Source organism: Entelurus aequoreus, linkage group LG22 (assembly GCF_033978785.1).
Source record: "Entelurus aequoreus isolate RoL-2023_Sb linkage group LG22, RoL_Eaeq_v1.1, whole genome shotgun sequence".
In the NCBI taxonomy this organism is placed as follows: domain Eukaryota; kingdom Metazoa; phylum Chordata; class Actinopteri; order Syngnathiformes; family Syngnathidae; genus Entelurus; species Entelurus aequoreus.
Window position 1 is genome coordinate 19,662,911 of NC_084752.1, and position 19,315 is coordinate 19,682,225.

A 19,315-nucleotide genomic window follows, 5' to 3' on the forward strand; every position below is an offset into this window, starting at 1 on the left:
TATCTCACATGCCTTTACTGTGTATATAATTGAATTGTGTTTATGTTATGTATAATGTGTATTTATAATATGTTGTACAAAGGACATTTAATAATTTTCGTAAGTTTATTTTGTACTTGACATTGTTTATAGGGTTAGGCGCAATACGTGTTCAACTTCAGCCTAAACCCTTTCGGTCTGCAACATTTTCATTTTCAATTTATGTACAACTGTTTGTTTATTTTGTTGACGATTGACCGAAGAATAATAAACTTGAACTTAAAATGTTTGTTATTTTTTGCAAATATTAGCTCATTTGGAATTTAATGCTTGCAACATGTTTCAAAAAAGCTGGCACAGGTGGCAAAAAAGACTGAGAAAGATGAGGAATGCTCATCAAACACTTATTAGGAACATACCACAGGTGAACAGGCTAATTGGTAACAGGTGGGTGCCATGATTGGGTATAAGAGCAGCTCAATGCTCAGTCATTCACAAACAAGGATGGGGCGAGGGTCACCACTTTGTGAATAAATGCATTAGCAAATTGTCACAACAGTTTAAGAACAACATTTCTCAACGAGCTATTGCAAGGAATTTAGGGATTTCACCATCTACGTTCCGTAATGTCATCAAAAGGTTCAGAGAATCCGGAGAAATCACTGCATGTAAGCGATGGTATTACGGACCTTGGATCCCTCAGGCGGTACTGCATCAAAACCCGACATCAGTGTGTAACGGATATCACCACATAGGCACAGGGACACCTCAGAAAACCACTGTCAGTAACTACAGTTCATCACTACATCTGTAAGTGCAAGTTAAAACTCTACTATGCAACGCCAAAGCCATTTATCAACAACACCCGAGGTCATCTAAGATGGACTGATAAATAGTGGAAAAGTGTTCTGTGGTCTGACGAGTCCACATTTGAAATTGTTTTTAGAAACTGTGGACGTCGTGTTCTCTGGACCAAAGAGGAAAAGAACTATCCAAATTGTTATAGGCACAAAGTTGAAAAGCCAGCATCTGTGATGGTATGGGGGTGTATTAGTGCCCAAGACATGGGTAACTTACACATCTGTGAAGGCGCCATTAATGCTGAAAGGTACATACAGGTTTTGGAGCAACATATGTTGCCATCCAAGCAACGTTATCATGGACGCCCCTGCTTATTTCAGCAAGACAATGCCAAGCCACGTGTTACAACAGTGTGACTTTGTAGTAAATGAGTGCGGGTACTAGACTGGCCTGCCTGTAGTCCAGACCTGTCTCCCATTGAAAATGTGTGGCGCATTATGAAGCCTAAAATACGACAACGGAGACCCCCGGACTGTTGAACAACTTAAGCTGTAAATCAAGCAAGAATGGAAAAGAATTCCACCTGAAAAGCTTCAAAAATTGGTCTCCTCAGTTCCCAAACGTTTACTGAGTGTTGTTAAAAGGAAAGGCCATGTAACACAGTGGTAAAAATGCCCCTTTGCCAAGTTTTTTCTCAATGTGTTACTGTCATTCAATTCTAAGTTAATGATTATTTTCCCAAAAAAATTAAGTGTTTCAGTTCAAACATTAAATATCTTGTCTTTGCAGTCCATTGAATATAAGTTGAAAAGGATTTGCAAATTATTGTATTCTGTTTTTATTTCCGAATTACACAACGTGCCAACTTCACTTTTGGGGCTGCCAAGCACTAAATGGGTAGATTTCAATTAATTTCAATAGGCAATGTTAATTTATAATGCAAGGGTTTTGAGTTAATAGCTCCGTCACAGAACCAAGTTGAGGTACTACTGTACTAATTATAATTAATTGTTTTATATTTGTTTTATTAGTCATTATACCAACATGTGAGCATTTTTTCTTTACATTCTGCATTTTTGCTGTGTTATTTGTGTCTACAATGTGCTTGCAGGCCAATAAAAAATGACCCCCAGGCCTCACTTTGGATGGCCCTGCAGTATAGTTTATTAGTCAGACCACCAAATTAGTAACATTAGCGCCCCAAAAAGTAAGTAAATTAATGTTATTGTACTGTATCAAATGTTGTGGCTGGTGTGTGCAAATGTGAAAAGAACTTCAGACGTGATATGCAGAATGACATCACCCCCAGACCACCCTAAAACCTGCCCAGTGAAGCAAGGCCTGCTGTGGCAGCTTTTGTTTTCGTGTGAATGAGCTCGCCCTGATTAACTGCTCTTTCTCTGAAATGTGCTCCAGTTAGCAGGCTGCAGAGAGAAAGAAAGAGGGAACTGGGCAGGGAAATGTAGTGGCGATGACAAGAATTCCCAAGATGCCATGACGTCATGGAAATGCTCACTGACTGGAGCCACCATTAATGTTCACTGCTGCCATCTAGTGGCTGAGAGTTTCTCGTTGGTTTGGACTCAGTTCAATTTTATTTATTGTTTATTGTTGAACGTGGAGCATCAAATTAAACTGTAGGAAAACTTCCACATAGTATTTCTAGAACTATATTCTAATAATTCTCTCTTTAGGAATAAATAGCTTTACTTTTATTCATCATTAGGAGTATTATTGTATTTACAGTAGTGCTTCTAATCACCACTAGATGGAGCCATTTGAAAGAAATACAGTATTGCTCAAATGCAGGATTTTTTTTGTATATGCAACAAACTCTTAGCCCATAAACAAATGTTCGCAAGAAGAAAATATATCAGTCTCTACAAAATGTCTTCTGTTCCGTCTGAGGATTCTTGTTTATCCCAAATGTGAAAATATATGTCCTTTTAACACTTTTTTTTTTACTGGTGAAGAAAATAAGAGCTTTGTTTGTGGCCCAGCCAAAGAGCCTCAAGGAAGCCCCTGCTTATCTGATAGGCAAGCAAAAGCCTGGTGTTACAGTACTATAATAACGGGGTTGTTACCAATATCTTTATCTCATTTGATTAATGTCTAAAAAAAAACCTGTTGCAAGTTTCCTGGCATTAATCCAAGTCACCACTACTACATTAAAATCTACACTATATTGCCAAAAGTATTTGGCCACCCATCCAAATGATCAGAATTAGGTGTATAAAATCAAGCACTTAGGCATGGAGACTCTTTCTACAAACATTTGTGAAAGAATGGGCTGCTCTCAGGAGCTCAGTGATTTCCAGCGTAGAACTGTCATAGAATGCCACCTGTGCAACAAATCCAGTCGCTTTCCAAAGTCAACTGTCGGTTCTATTATAAGAAAATGGAAGAGTTTGGGAACAACAGCAACTCAGCCACCAAGTGGTAGGCCACATATACCGACAGAGAGGGGTCAGCGGATGCTGAAGCGTATAGTGCAAAGAGGTCGCCGACTTTCTGCACAGTCAGTTGCTACAGACCTCCCAACTGCATGTGACCTTCCAATTAGCCCACGTACAGTATGCAGAGAGCTTCATGGAATGGGTTTCCATGGCCGAGCAGCTGCATCTAAGCCATACATCACCAAGTCCAATGCAAAGCGTCAGATGCAGTGGTGTAAATCACAAAGCCACTGGACTCTAGAGAAGGTGAGACCCGTTCTCTGGACTGATGAATCACACGTTTCCATCTGGCAATCTGATTGACGAGTCTGGGTTTGGAGGTTGCCAGGAGAACGCTACATTTGGGACTGCATTGTGCCAAGTGTGAAATTTGGTGTAGGAGGATTTATGGTGTGGGGTTGTTTTTCAGGAGTTGGGCTTGGCCCCTTAGTTCCAGTGAAAGGAACTTTGAATGCTCCAGGATACCAACACATTTTGGACAAGTCCCCGCTCCCAACCTTGTGGGAACAGTTGGGAGTGGGTCCCTTCCCCTTCCAACATGACTGTGCACCAGTGCACAAAGCAAGGTCTATAAAGATATGGATGACACAGTCTGGTGTGGATGAACTTGACTGGCCTGCACAGAGTCCTGACCTGAACCCGATAGAACACCTTTGGGATGAATTAGAACGGAGACTGAGAGCCAGGCCTTCTCGACCAACATCAGTGTGTGACCTCACCAATGCGTTTTGGAAGAATAGTCGAAAATTCCTATAAACACACTCCGCAACCTTGTGGACAGCCTTCCCGGAAGAGTTGAAGCTGTAATAGCTGCAAAAGGTGGACCGACATCATATTGAACCCTATGGGTTAGGAATGCGATGGCACTTCAAGTTCATATGTGAGTCAAGGCAGGTGGCCAAATACTTTTGGCAATATAGTGTATTTGGAACTATATGTGTTATCCTTACCGTTGGAACAACGTTGGTTATCTACATACACTAGGGAAGGGATTCATATGGGCCCCATTCCTCAGTGGATCTTGCATGAGAGGAAGAGGAGGGGTTAATCATTTTGCAATGTAGTCTGATGAAAATGATAGAAAGCGCCACTCTACACGGCAACAAAGCTGGAATTACCTCAAAAAACATTTTAAGATATCTGTCTCTCCACTGCCATCTGGCAGGTAAAGTGGATAGTGCATTGCACCCCCCCCCCCCCCTCCCCCAAATGTGTCACGTTTCATGTGTCAGGTAATCCGTGACGAAAAGGGCTGTACTAATCTCCTTCCTCCTCTCGAATATTATGTATTCAAAAAAGGGAATACAGCAGACACAGCTTTCAAACATGTGCCTCTCACATGACTTGCAGAGGGTCAGAGGAAAGAAAGGAGAATGCTTAGAAGAGAGCCTTCAAGCTCTAACATTTATTCAGTCTATTTACAGCTTGAAAGAGAATAGATCAAGATCAATGTCTACTGTGACACTGCATGGCAATTCAACGATAGCAACGGTCCTGTGGAGACTTCACATACAGTATTTGGCTATGTACAAATTAACACTTTTTGTTGAAAAAAAAAACAAAAACTGATGTTGCGCCATAAATTAATATTTCCTAATGGTTAAATGATATTGAAGAGAGAAGGTGGAGTGTAAACAATTTAGCTTAGTGTTAGGTCCAGACGTATGAATGTTTTTCAGTGATTTTATTTGATCTCACTTTGTCCATAAAGTGAAAATGGAGGTGCTTTGCATAAAAAATAATTTATATGGAATATGGGATCTATTATTTAAATTTGTTTTAACTATTAAATGAACCTAAAATATGATTTCCCTTATCTTTGTTGAAAATATTGAACACAATGTGTTGTCAAGCTTATGAGATGCGATGCAAGTGTAAAATTTTTTAAATGTTTTTTTTTATTTTTATAAATGGCTGTGATGATAATGTCAATGAGGGATTTCTAATCCTTTCTATGTTGGAATTCTTATTAATATTGATACTGTTGTTGATATTATTAATTTTGGATTGTTTTATGTCATGTTTGTCCTCTCAATTGCTCTGTTGATTGCTCTTCTGAATGTTGCTGGGCCGGGTTTAGTTTTGGAATTGGAATTGTATTAAATTAAAGATTAAAGTACCAATGATTGTCACACACACACTAGATGTGGTGAAATTTGTCCTCTGCATTTGACCCATCCCCTTGGGGAGTAGTGGGCAGCAGCGGCGCCGCGCCCGGGAATCATTTTGGTGATTTAACCCCCAACTCCAACCCGTGTTGCTGAGTGCCAAGCAGGGAGGTTATGGGTCCCATTTTTATAGTCTTTGGTATGACTCGGCTGGGATTTGAACTCCAACCTACCGATCTCAGGGCGGACACTTTATTATGGTATTATTGTGTATTATTTTGTTGAATTGATTTAAAAAAAAAAAATATATATATATATATATATATATATATATATATATATATATATATATATATATATATATATATATATATATATATATATATATACATATATATACATATATATATATATATATATATATATACATATATACATATATATATATATATATATATATATATATATATATATATATATATATATATATATATATATATATATATATATATATATATATATATATATATATATATATATATATATTTTTTTTTTTTTAAATGTGACTTTTCGTATGATTTGGTTTTTGATGAAAATTGTCACCAAAAGTCTTGTACACTGTTTTGTGTGGCGAAAACATTAAACGTTTTGCTTATTATGGTATTATTGTGTATTATTTTGTTGAATTGATTTAAAAAAAAAATATATATATATATATATATATATATATATATATATATATATATATATATATATATATATATATATATATATATATATATATATATATATATATATATATATATATACCGGTATATATATATTATTTTTATTTATTTTTTTTTTTTAAATTTGACTTTTCGTATGATTTGGTTTTTGATGAAAATTGTCACCAAAAGTCTTGTACACTGTTTTGTGTGGCGAAAACATTAAACGTAATTAACTATGGGAGTATTATTGTAGCAAAACAATTTGAAAATGCGTATCTTAATCAGGTCCGCATGCCCGTGTTCTAACTTGTGTGTCTGTCGCGAGGCAAAAAAATTAAATCTGCCTGTACATGTTCTGATTTCACACATTTTTTTTACACATTTGCAGATCAAAACACAGACACACACTTTGGAACAAATCTGATTACACGCACAGATTGACGCAGCATTTGCAAATAGTTTTGCTGCAATAACACTTCCATAATTAACAGACTAGTCCGCCTACCTGTGGGTCATTTTGCAGAATCGAGAGCTAATCCTATCGTTGGTGACTCAGTCGCTGTGCTTTTTTTTATTAAATAAGACTACAAAAGAACCCACCATGGGGCCAAATTAAGTTGCAACTGCCAGCACTTTGATAAAGAAAGTGAGAAATACTAATGAGTTCAAGAAAGAACTCGTAGCCAAATACAAAAGTCCCCTTCCCTCCTCCTCCTCCGTTCATTGTCGTCTTCGCCGACAAGAATCGTCAATGTTTATTTATCCATTTCATTTGTCATTTATATGTGTCACACAATTTCTCTGTGTAAAAATATTATTATTCTCTATAAAATGTTTTAATATTTTTGAGTGTCTTAAATTTAAAAGTTATTGTCACACACAAACACTAGGTGTGGTGAAATTACCCTCTGCATTTGACCCATCCCCTTGTTCCACCCCCTGGGAGGTGAGGGGAGCAGTGAGCAGCAGCGGTGGCCGCGCTCGGGAACCATTTTGGTGATTTAACCCCCAATTCCAACCCTTGATGCTGAGTGCCAAGCAGGTAGGTAATGGGTCCCATTTTTATAGTCTTTGGTATGACTCTCCCTCGTTTATCGTTTTTAATTGGTTGGGGACATTACCGCCAGAAAGACATTTCCGTGAAGTATAGAAATTATTAATTATAATCAAATATTTTCATAGCCAGAGCATAAATTAATATTTTTTTCAACACTATGAAAGCCCTCTAGACATGAAATAACGCCCTTTAGTCACCTTTACACTCTTTTAATCCAATATAGTAATGCTGCTTGAGGATGAGCCAATCAGTGGACACGATATTAAACAGCGCGCTCTGATTGGTTAGGTCTCCTTTAGTGGCCAATACTTCTTTACCCTCGGTGTTATTGGTATTTTTATGCTTGAAAATGCTTAATTTAGAACCAAAAAAACTGTAAAATATACAATAAAAACTATTTTAAAAAATCTGTGACGTGGTGAAGCCGCCTTATTTGAAGCATGACGAGTATTCCTTATGGGTAAAATGACTTCAGTTTTCGTACAGTTGGGCATTCCTGGGTTGATCTCGTGTGAGCTGAAGGTGGGCAGTTAATCATTTCGCAATGCAGTCTGTTGAAAATGATGGAAAGTGCCACTCTACATGGTCAAATTTGGACTTGCCACAAAAACACATTTAAGATACCCAACACTCTACTGCCATCTGGCAACTAAAGTGGATAGTGCACCCTTCAAATTGGTAATGTTTCATGTGTCTGGTGAACCGCGACAAATGGGGCCATATGAATCCCCTTCCGACCAATTTATTTTTCTAAAACTCAGTTGCCAACTGTACACTAATTCCAAACTGGTGAATGTTGTATTTTTTTCCCGAATATATTCAAAGCGCTTCGACTTCAATCACAGAGCGAGAGTTTTATTTTTAATCCACTGTAGTGCTGAATAAAGACATGGTCGTAAAACCTCTCTCACATTTGTCCAAAAACCTTTGGCCCTAACCCTATTTATTCGTCGTGTGAAGAAGAATAAAACGGCTTTGTGATATCCTCCTGAGAGCCAACATCCTCATTTGTTTTTTTGTTTCTTTTGTCTTGTTGTGCAAAACACAAATGTCCACTGCAGTGGAAGTCACTCTCAGGAGGATATAGTGCAAAGAAGAAAAATGATAGGCCACGCAGAAGTGTTTTTTCCTACCCCCCAGCCTTTAAGCAGTGCATGCGAGCACGACCTTTGCAGCCTGTTTTTGAATGAATAGCGTAAGAAGCGCCTGGGGCGAGATTGGCGCCAACACAGAATGTACTGTGCTCGAGTCGGGACAAAGAACAGCTGAAAAAATGTGTTGGTTCATGCAACTGCAGCATGTTTATGGGGTCAGTGTGCAGCAAGCGGAATACAACACATGGGCCAGAAACACACCGATGGAGAGCATGTGATCCCCCAACAGAGAAGATAAATTACAAGATACTCTACTTTCAAGTTCAACATGGAGGGAGTGATTTTTAACACGTGTCTTATTCATAATTGGCTAAAGTGCATCGTTGTTAGATTCTGTTGGTGAGGGGAGCTGGGCGGGAAAAGTTTGGCACGAGCTCCCCCGCACTCTTACATCTCTAGGAATCACAAAAACATACAAAAATCCACAGCAAGTCCGCATAAAAGTTCACACAGATGCACACCACACAAAGAAATGTCTTTCTGCCTATTCCTAAAGGGGAACTGCACTTTTTTTAGTTTTGTCTATCATTCACAATCCTTATGTGAGAAAAGCACTAGGCATTCTAACTCGTAGATATATGCTAGCAAAAGTCATCTAACAATAAGACCAATGGGTGTCGCTCCATTCTCTAAAAAAACATCCCAAAACTGCCAACAAGGTTTTACACCAGACCTGGGCACCGGACATTCCCAAAAAAGTATTTTAGATCTTTAAGATGGAAACTGTAGCTGCCATTATGATGTGCAGTGATGTTTTCAAATGACCGTAAATCATGAACTATACAAAGTATTTCAATGGTTGGAATCTGCGCTTTTGCATGATATACGAGTTACTATGGTAATCTAATTAGTTACTATGGTAATCTAAGTCACCGCAGCTCAGACGAGGCACTGAGCAGTGTGGGTGGGGAGCGTTTCCACAGAGTGTTTCCAGAGCGGCCAGCCTGAAATGCGGGTGTCAGGGAAGGACACCCGAAGGAGATTTTTACAACAAAGTTCTAAAGCTTAGTGATATATCAGATGTATCAGATTGTAGGTGGGTTTGTTTTTTACCCTTCACATTCATATTTTGCTGTGTTTGTTGCATTTTTGTTGCGTTTCGCTTGATTGTAAAATATGTCGATCGAGAGGGGGTGTGACGTTCATATGTTGTCAATATTCAGTGTTTTATCCTTCATAGTTAAGACTGTAAATCCCACATTTTTTATTTTCATGTACATTGTGGGTGTCTCATTCAGTAAAAAATGTTTAAATTCCATTCCGTTTTTTTCAGGCGGTTTGTCATAACGTTTTTAGCATTCAATTAGACATTATTGTGAGGTTTTGTATTAGTTTTCCTAAAAATCAGATATACCGGCCCCCAGACACATTTTTTACTCTAAATTTGGCCCCCCGAGTCAAAATAATTGCCCAGGCCTGTTTTACACGCTTTAAGTATATACCTAATATAAGTATATACCTAATGGATGGATGGATGGATGGATAATGCAGTAACAGGCACATTAATAATAACATGTAATATTTACACTACTGTTCAAAAGTTTGGGGTCACCCAAACAATTTTGTGGAATAGCCTTAATTTCTAAGAACAAGAATAGACTGTCGAGTTTCAGATGAAAGTTCTCTTTTTCTGGCCATTTTGAGCATTTAATTGACCCCACAAATGTGATGCTCCAGAAACTCAATCTGCTCAAAGGAAGGTCAGTTTTGTAGCTTCTGTAACGAGCTAAACTGTTTTCAGATGTGTGAACATGATTGCACAAGGGTTTTCTAATCATCAATTAGCCTTCTGAGCCAATGAGCAAACACATTGTACCATTAGAACACTGGAGTGATAGTTGCTGGAAATGGGCCTCTATACACCTATGTAGATATTGCACCAAAAACTAGACATTTGCAGCTAGAATAGTCATTTACCACATTAGCAATGTATAGAGTGTATTTCTTTAAAGTTAAGACTAGTTTCAAGTTATCTTCATTGAAAAGTACAGTGCTTTTCCTTCAAAAATAAGGACATTTCAATGTGACCCCAAACTTTTAAACGGTAGTGTACGTATTTCGTAATTTTAGGCACATGGCGGCATATATATTTCACAGACACATCCCAATGTGTGTTTCAGTGAAACACTAAGCATCATGCAGCAGTAAATGCTGAACAAGTGATACAACCTTTTAACGCAATAAAACCATTATTTACTGTACAATGTCGGCTCTCACTGGGATGCCGACTGATGGATGTTCATATCTTCCTGTTTAGAAGAAAAATGCATCATCATTTAAAAAATCCTAAAAATAAAAATAAAAAGAGCATCTTTTAATGTCCTTCCTGTTGTCCCCGGGTCTAAGTTGAATGTCTGAGTTGACCAACTTTTCAGTTTATGACCAAAACCTTCCACTATCCAGGTGAAAGGCATCATTTACAATCTAGAATTACCTTTCACCAGCTCACGGGCTCAGTGTGTCAATAAAAAAAGCAGCTGCCTGACCAGGGTTCAGAAAATCTGTAGAGACTCCTCCCACCACCACCAAAGACTGTTTTCCCTGCTGGACTTTAGAAAGAGGTTCCGCAGCCTCCGTAGCAGAACCTCCAGGTTCTGTAACAGCTTCTTCCCTCAAGCCATAAGACTCTTGAACGAATGAATAATAATGATCCCCTCAATTCCCCCAAAAAACGGATTAACTCGCTGGAATATTAAGATAATATAACATACATCCATAAACGTGGATGCATATGCAAAAGTGCAATATATTTATCTGTACAGTAAATCTATTTATATCTGCATCTTATTGCTCTTTTATCCTGCACTACAACGAGCTAATCCAACAAAATTTAGTTCTTATCTGTACTGTAAAGTTCACATTTGAATGACAATAAAGGAAGTCTAAGTCTAATATAGTGGCATAAGCTAGTTAGCCCTCTTTGATCATGGGGCCGCTAAAAATACATCCTTAACATTTGCGCATATAATAGCAATATTATATTAACAAAAACTTTGTAAATGTACAGGTCACAACTTGGAAATGGAGTATTGTTGGCGGGGTTTGGACAGAATAGTGGACTCCTATTAGCTGCATTGTTAGCCACCTCGTACCGGACGTATTTTACCAGTGAGAATGCATTAAAAAAAGAAAAACATGTGTTTTTGCCTTACATAAGGATTGTGAACGATGGGCAAAATTCCCCCAAAAAGTGCAGTCCCCCTTTAATGCATCCATTTATCCTCGCTTCAGCTTCTTGTCTTGTGTCTAACCTACTTAGATGCTGGTCACATGACTATTTGAACACATCAAAACACATGTATAGTGTTAGTACGCTGCAATTTAATGTTTCTGTACCATACGGAATGTTTTTTTATTGTCCCACACGTTAGGATAAAGGGAAGGGAGGAGACGTGGATGCATTTATTCGATTGAAAAAAAGGGAGCGCTCAAGAGTGTTCCCAGGTGAAGGGAGAGGTGAAAGATCAAACAGGGGAAGTACCTGAGCTAGGCTGACCGTCCTGTGCTTGTTGTTGGGGTCGGGTGTGGGGTTTGGATGGCAGGGCGGAGGGGGTGACGTAGTTGAGGCTGGGGCTGTTGAGGTCCGCCTCGCCTACTAGAGTCAGGTCCGAGAGGGCGTCCTCTTCCAGCATCTGAACAGTCGCTCCCCTGCCAGCGTCCTTAAACGCGCCATGCTTGGCCTCCCGGGACGGGTGGATGGGAGAGATCGTGGCGGGAAACATTGAGGAAGGGGACCTGGCAACCCCCCAGCCGCCGATGTCGGAGCCCAACGCAGAGTCCAAGCTCTGGGACTGATGACTCGCGTTGAGAAAATGGCCGCCGCCGCCGCCCCGGTCATTGTAGTTCGCCTTGTTGCCCAGGCGACCGCCGGGGAAGCTGCCGTTGCCGGAGTTACGGGAATGAGGGGTGGAGCAGCCGGGCTCGGGGTCGTAGGGTGGAGGCCCGGCTTGGCCGGTGGCCGCTGGCGACAGGCGAAGGAAGTCCGGGAGCTGCAGGTCACTTTTGTTCAACAGGCCTCGCTGGTCGTCAGCTCTGTTACTCTGAGCTTTGGATATGAGGTCGAAGAACTCTGTGCGCACACACACACACACACACACACACACACACACACACACAGATACAGAAATATATATGCAGACACAAGCACAGAACCAAATCCCAGGTGATATTGTTGCCATTGAGGGGACATGCAGGAGAAGGAGTCAGTCAAAGCTACATTCATCATGAGCATACGGGAGTACATGTAGTACATAGCTGGCCTGTGACGCTACGGTAGTACCGCAAACATGCCGGCTGGGTTAGTGTCATCACGGCAACACAGCTTCAGAAACATAAAAAAGAACGAGAGAGGAGGAAAGGTCTTTGTATCATTACCTTCAGCTTCGTCTATATTAATCTTTTTCTGCTTTCTTTTCTCCGGAGCCTTATGAAGAGAGACAGAGTGGTTGGGTAAAGGACCGCTGCTCGCGACAAGGCTGGGCCCGCCCTTGCCGTTTTCCCCATGGGGGTGGGCGGAAGTGGCTTTCCTTGACTGCCTGTCCTCCCCCTGGGGGCCACAAGGAGAGGGGAGCGGTAGAAGTGTAAAAGTATGGACGAGTGAGCTACTGATGGAGAGGCGGCTGACAACATTTTGATGGAGCGTGGGGGCGGCCGGTGTGATGAAGGCTCCAACTTCCTCCGCCTTGTTATTAATAAAAACGATGTGTGTGAACATTTCCAATGATGCATGTTCAAAATGGACGCCTCATTCGGAAAATGATAAATGGTTGTAATGATAATGACAACATTTGACAAAATCACACAAAAAAATTACATTTTGCAATGTACTTAAATGTGTCCAGGTTTTTTGAAATGATAAAAAGAATTGAGCACTATAAAGCAGCGGTCTCCAACCCTTTTTGCACAATGAACCAGATTTGTCATACGGTTCTTTAATAGTAGAATGTGGAGGATTGTTTTGGAAACGTCAAGGGAAGCGTAACTCGTACAAGCTCGGAGAATGTGAATCACTTATTGTGATAAAAACTGAAATTTAGTAAGAAGGGTATTTTTGCAGCTGCTAGACTTTTGATAAGAACCAGAAAGTTTGATCATATTACGCCTATACTGGCTCACCTGCACTGGCTTCCTGTGCACTTAAGACGCGACTTTAAGGTTTTACTTCTTACATATAAAATACTAAACGGTTTAGCTCCATCCTATCTTGCTGATTGTATTGTACCATATGTCCCGGCAAGAAATCTGCGTTCTAAGAACTCCGGCTTATTAGTGATTCCCAGAGCCCAAAAAAAGTCTGCGGGCTATAGAACGTTTTCTATTCAGGCTCTCTACTCTGGAATGCCCTCCCGGTAACAGTTAGAGATGCTACCTCAGTAGAAGCATTTAAGTCCCATTTTAAAACTCATTTGTATACGCTAGCCTTTAAATAGACCCCTCTTTTAGACCAGTTGATCTGCCGTCTCTTTTCTGCTCTGCCCCCCTCTCCTGCATGGAGAGGTTATTAGGTGACCACAGATGACGCGCTAGCTGTTCAAAGTCCTGACCCGGGGTGAACCACTCCAAGGTTTCTCATTGTAGCCCATTGGATTGACTTTTTTTCTTGCCATAATGTGGGATCTGAGCCGAGGATGTCGTTGTGGCTTGTGCAGCCCTTTGAGACACTTGTGATTAAGGGCTATATAAATAAACTTTGATTGATTGTTTGATTCTCTTTTAAATGCGGCTTTCTTTTTGTTGCCAGTTTTAAAGTCTTTTTATTTTTTATTTTTTTATTCACAATGTCAAGGGCTATCTTGTGTTTTTAATTCAGGGGTGCCCAATTGTTTTAACGCCGGGCCACACATTCTAAAAATACTATTACAAAAACAAACAAACATTACAAGTGGAAAAAGAGCAAATAGGTGTAAAATAACAAGACCAGGTTGAAATGTTGATGCTAAAAATTTCAAGCCAACACAATTACAGATAATTTGTTGCTTTTCAAAACCAGTACTGAACTTATTTATATGTATTATTTTTAAAATGTAGATATAACTGCAGTCTGTTCTTTGGGGCAACTTTTTCAGCAGCCGTCGTCGTCGTATTATTATAAAAAAGTGTTGTAGCAATGCTGGCGGTTTGATGTTTATTTTGTTTGCAAAACATATTACACCTTCAAGCACACCTGTGAAGTGAAAACCATTTCAGGTGACTACCTCTTGAAGCTCTTTAAGAGAATGCCAAGAGTGTGCCAAAAATTAATAAGAGCAAAGGGTGGCTATTTTGAATAAACTAGAATATAAAACGTTTTCAGTTATCTAACTTTTTTTGTTAAGTACATAACTCCACATGTGTAAAGTTCAAATTTGAATGACAATAAAGAGGAAGTCTAAGTCTAAGTCTAGTCTAAGTTCATTCATAGTTTTGATGCCGTCAGTGACAATCTACAATGTAAATAGTCATGAAAATAAAAAAAAACGCATTGAATGAGGTGTGTCCAAACTTTTGGCCTGTACTATATATATATATATATATATATATATATATATATATATATATATATATATATATATATATATATATATATATATATATATATATATATATATGTATATATATATATACAATTTTCACACTTAGTTTTGTTTTGTGATGGTATTCCATTTTTTTGTAATTTTTAAAAAAGTTTTCTAACCTTACACCAGGTCTATTTGTTGTTAGGGGAGGGTTGTTTATAGAACCAGTGATACTGAACTTTTGAATGTTTTTGTGGGAAAAAAAGAAAAATTATGATCTGCCTTAATGAAAATATGTTTAAAAAAACAAAAAAACAATACGTAATTAGGCCTGGTTCCAAATGATCCATGGCCAGGTGGTTGGGGACCGCTGCTATAAAAGGCAAAAGACAAGCGAGGTGGTCATGGACAACCACAGATCTTAACCCTATACATTACTAACACAGTGACACACACCACAACATCCACTAATCTACAGCCACACTACAGAAGCAAATTAAAACGCCACCTGAGAGAAGCAGATTAACGGAACAGCAATAAAAATCCACCACAGATTGTCATCATTTACACATTAAGATCCCTGCAAAACCAGCAAAACAAACTCCACGGTGCTCCCACTACCAACTAGCCATCAGTCCTATGGCCCGATTGTTACGGAAGAAAGAAATTACAAAGCAGAGGAAAAAGTTGCTGATGCATTGGGCCACAGACGGACAACAGCAATAGACCATGAGGATCTTTGAGTGACAAGAATCACTGCCCAACATAAAAAACAGATGCAAACACACACACAAACACACATATAGGCTGGATGCTACCAAAGACATGTGTCATACACCTGTGCACATTTATAACACATTGCAAACAGGCACGGGTCACTGAGGACAGCGGGAGAGACACTTAGTAGCGTGATATCATTAACCAGGAAGTGGAGACATTCAGTGGGTTATGGAACATTCCGGAGTCAGGAGAAAATACAAAAATAAAAAATAAAAAAGCTGGAGGGGATCTTACTGTAGTTGATTGGTTTCTGCTTGTAGAAGCCTGGGTGTGGCTTTTAGATGGAGCTGAGTGACAGACAGAAGGCAGACGCACTAACGCCATTAAAAATTCAACTTTTTGGTTAGGAAAAACACAGCAGGTGTGATTTTGTTACCTTTTCCCGATGTGTGGTCCGCTGAATCCAAAACCACTCTCAACCCATCCAGGTTGGATATAGGAAGACCTAAATCTAAGGGCTCGGATTCACCACTCTGGCAACACACCGTGTAAATAAATATGTGAACAAAAACAATAAACAATGTTTAGGTTAGCAAAAAAGTGGACTTACGATGCGTGCCACCAAATCTGAGAGGTGTAGACCATATTTGGCCACCACAGGCCTGAGAACCTCCGTCACTGGCTTGGTGGGCTTGGCTTTTAGGCCCACGGAGCGGTTAATAGGGACCAAGTCCAGCCTGGAAAAAAGGACAACAGACTTCCAATTACAAAAAGGGCTTGAGGTGAATATGGGTGTAAAAGTCAAAATGCAAAAAAGGACAGAACTTTCCTGACCTAAAAAGAGTGCGCTTTTCAAGTCTGAGGTCTCGAGAGCACAAAGTCATACAGTCTTGGTCCAGAACAAGTGGCTGAAAGACAAGGCAGGGAAAGTTCTGAAATGCACTGTTGGACAGGGTTATGCAATAATATGAAAGAAACAGGCGCTGCTATATCTTTACCACAATCTCAAGTTGACCAACTTTTGGCAGAAAAACTTTTTGATTAACTTTTCAACTCCTGCCTCATCAATAACACTGGCATCCACATTGGCGAGCATTTGCGCGGCAGACTTACAAAACCCAAAACCATTGAAGGTGGCACGTTGTGTAAATCGTAAATAAAAACAGAATACAATGATTTGCAAATCCTTTTGAACTTATATTCAATTGAATAGACTGCAAAGACAAGATATTTAATGTTCGAACTGAGAAACAATTTTTTTTTTGCAAATAATTAATCAATAACCAATTTTTGAAGCTTTTCAGGTGGAATTATTTCCCATTCTTGCTTGATGTACAGCTTAAGTTGTCTCCATTGTCATATTTTCAATGGGAGACAAGTCTGGTACAGTCGAGTACCCGCACTCTTTTACTACGAAGCCACGCTGTTGTAACACGTGCAGAATGTGGCTTGGCATTGTCTTGCTGAAATAAGCAGGGGCGTCCATGATAACATTGCTTGGATGGCAACATAAGTTGCTCCAAAACCTGTATGTACCTTTCAGCATTAATTGGGCCTTCACAGATGTTTAAGTTACTAATGCCTTGGGCACTAATACACCCCCATATCATCACAGATGCTGGCTTTTGAACTTTGCGCCTATAATAGTCCGGATGGTTCTTTACCTCTTTGGTCCGGAAGACACAACATCCACAGTTTCCAAAAACTATTTGAAATGTGGACTCATCAGACCACAGAACACTGTTCCACTTTGCATCAGTCCATCTTAGATGAGCTCGGGCCCAGCGAAGCCGGCTGCGTTTCTGGGTGTTGTTGATAAATGGCTTTGGCTTTGCATAGTATGTCGCTTTTTGATGCAGTACCGCCTGAGGAATCGAAGGTCACAGGCATTGCCGCTTACGTGCAATGATTTCTACAGATTCTCTAAAGCCTTTGATGATATTACAAACCTTAGATGGTGAAATCCCTAAATTCCTTCCAATAGCAATGTTGTTCTTAAACTGTTGTGACAATTTGCTCACGCATTTGTTCACAAAGTGGTGACCCTCGCCCCATCCTTGTTTGTGAATGACTGAGCATTTCATGGAAGCTGCTTTTATACCCAATCATGGCACCCACCTGTTCCCAAGTAGCCTGTTCACCTGTGGGATGTTCCGAATAAGTGTTTGAAGAGCATTACTCAACTTTCTCAGTCTTTTTTGCCACTTGTGCCAGCTTTTTTGAAACATATTGCAGGCATCAAATTCCATCCATCCATCCATCCATCCATTTTCTACCGCTTATTCCCTTCGGGGTCGCGGGGGGCGCTGGAGCCTATCTCAGCTACAATCGGGCGGAAGGCGGGGTACACCCTGGACAAGTCGCCACCTCATCACAGGGCCAACACAGATAGACAGACAACATTCACACTCACATTCACAAACTAGGGCCAATTTAGTGTTGCCAATCAACCTATCCCCAGGTGCATGTCTTTGGAGGTGGGAGGGAGCCGGAGTACCCGGAGGGAACCCACGCAGTCACGGGGAGGACATGCAAACTCCACACAGAAAGATCCCGAGCGCAGGATCGAACTCAAGACCTTCGTATTGTGAGGCAGATGCAGTAACCCCTCTTCTACCGTGCTGCCCAGGCATCAAATTGAACGTTAAGTATCTTGTATTTGCAGTCTATTCAATTGAATATAGGTTGAAAAGGATTTGCAAATCATTGTATTTAGTTTTTATTTACGATTTACACAACGTGCAAACTTCACTGGTTTTGGGGTTTGTAAACCAGCAGAGGAGCCATGAGGTGACAGATGTCTCATTCTCTTTGCTTCAAACAATCACACTGTAAAAATAGCCGCTTGGCGAGTTTTTATGAGACAAAGTGAGAAGGACAGCAGTTTTTTTAATTCAGGGCACAGCAAATGAAGCGCAATTGCAGCACGAGCCTGACAAAAAGACTACGGCCCTGTCTACAATTCCAATTTTCATTATCATTCCTTAGTCGTGAGTAATTAGACATTTTATCATATAAAATGCGTTTAATAAATGTGGGGCATTTTTAGGGCCTAAACCTGAATTGTGCTTCTATGCATTTTGGCTTGTTAGCTTTCTTTGTCGCAAGCAAACAATAGTAATTGGCTTCTGAGGCCTAATATAATCCAATAATTACAATAATCACTTTTATTGCAAAGTTGATCCAAAATCAAAGGCAACCTCAATGTCAAACTAGCACTGGGAGTAGCGAGCTTGCGAAGCGTACGGTAGTGTATCAATGCAGCAGAATCATAAAAAAAAAAAAACGTTTTATGGTTATCTCAATTACTCACGTGTATTTGCTTTTTGTGGGCGGTCTCGGAACATACTCATGATCGACAGCACTACATTGGAACATCTACAGTCGAATGCCCTTTAAATTATAGATTTCGGACTTTGACCAAACATTTCTGCAGTAATATTCCTCAAAAGTTGCATATACTGAAACTTAGTACCTCATTAGCATTCCTCACAGGACCTCAAGTTCAGCAGGTATCCAATTATTAAAGTTATGCTTTTATAATAAGTTAGAAATGTTAAACGTTAAAAATTAAGATGCAAGAGGCGTACAGTATCTGCATCATGATACACCTTTTCACTAATCTTTTGTCATTTAAGATAAGAGTTTTTTGTTTGATTTTACACTGTGAACTAATTGTGGTTAACCTACTTCTACACCTGTGTGACAGTTAAAAATGTTAAAATCAGGGCTGCAGCTATCGATTATTTTACAAATCGATCAATTAGTTTGTTCGATCAATTGAGTAATCTAAGAAAACCTACTCTACAGCCCCAATGCCTATTTTAGGTAAAATT

At 39.7% G+C, this 19,315-nt stretch overlaps 2 protein-coding genes across 4 annotated transcripts in view; one reads left to right on the top strand and one right to left on the bottom strand.

Moving 5' to 3' along the window:
* The window catches only part of LOC133639450 (target of Myb1 membrane trafficking protein-like), an 862,139-nt gene that overhangs the window by 430,507 nt on the left and 412,317 nt on the right, over nt 1-19,315 (top strand). The window lies entirely within an intron of this gene.
* The window catches only part of rgs12b (regulator of G protein signaling 12b), a 137,133-nt gene that overhangs the window by 1,827 nt on the left and 115,991 nt on the right, over nt 1-19,315 (bottom strand). For all 3 annotated transcript variants that reach the window (XM_062032581.1, XM_062032582.1, XM_062032583.1), the window contains exons 14-19: nt 16,314-16,387; nt 16,090-16,216; nt 15,916-16,012; nt 15,774-15,826; nt 12,640-12,811; nt 11,747-12,334 (exon numbers count right to left, since the gene is read on the bottom strand). In XM_062032581.1, coding sequence (XP_061888565.1) covers nt 11,747-12,334; nt 12,640-12,811; nt 15,774-15,826; nt 15,916-16,012; nt 16,090-16,216; nt 16,314-16,387 — 1,111 coding nt within the window. The remainder of the gene's footprint in view (nt 1-11,746; nt 12,335-12,639; nt 12,812-15,773; nt 15,827-15,915; nt 16,013-16,089; nt 16,217-16,313; nt 16,388-19,315) is intronic.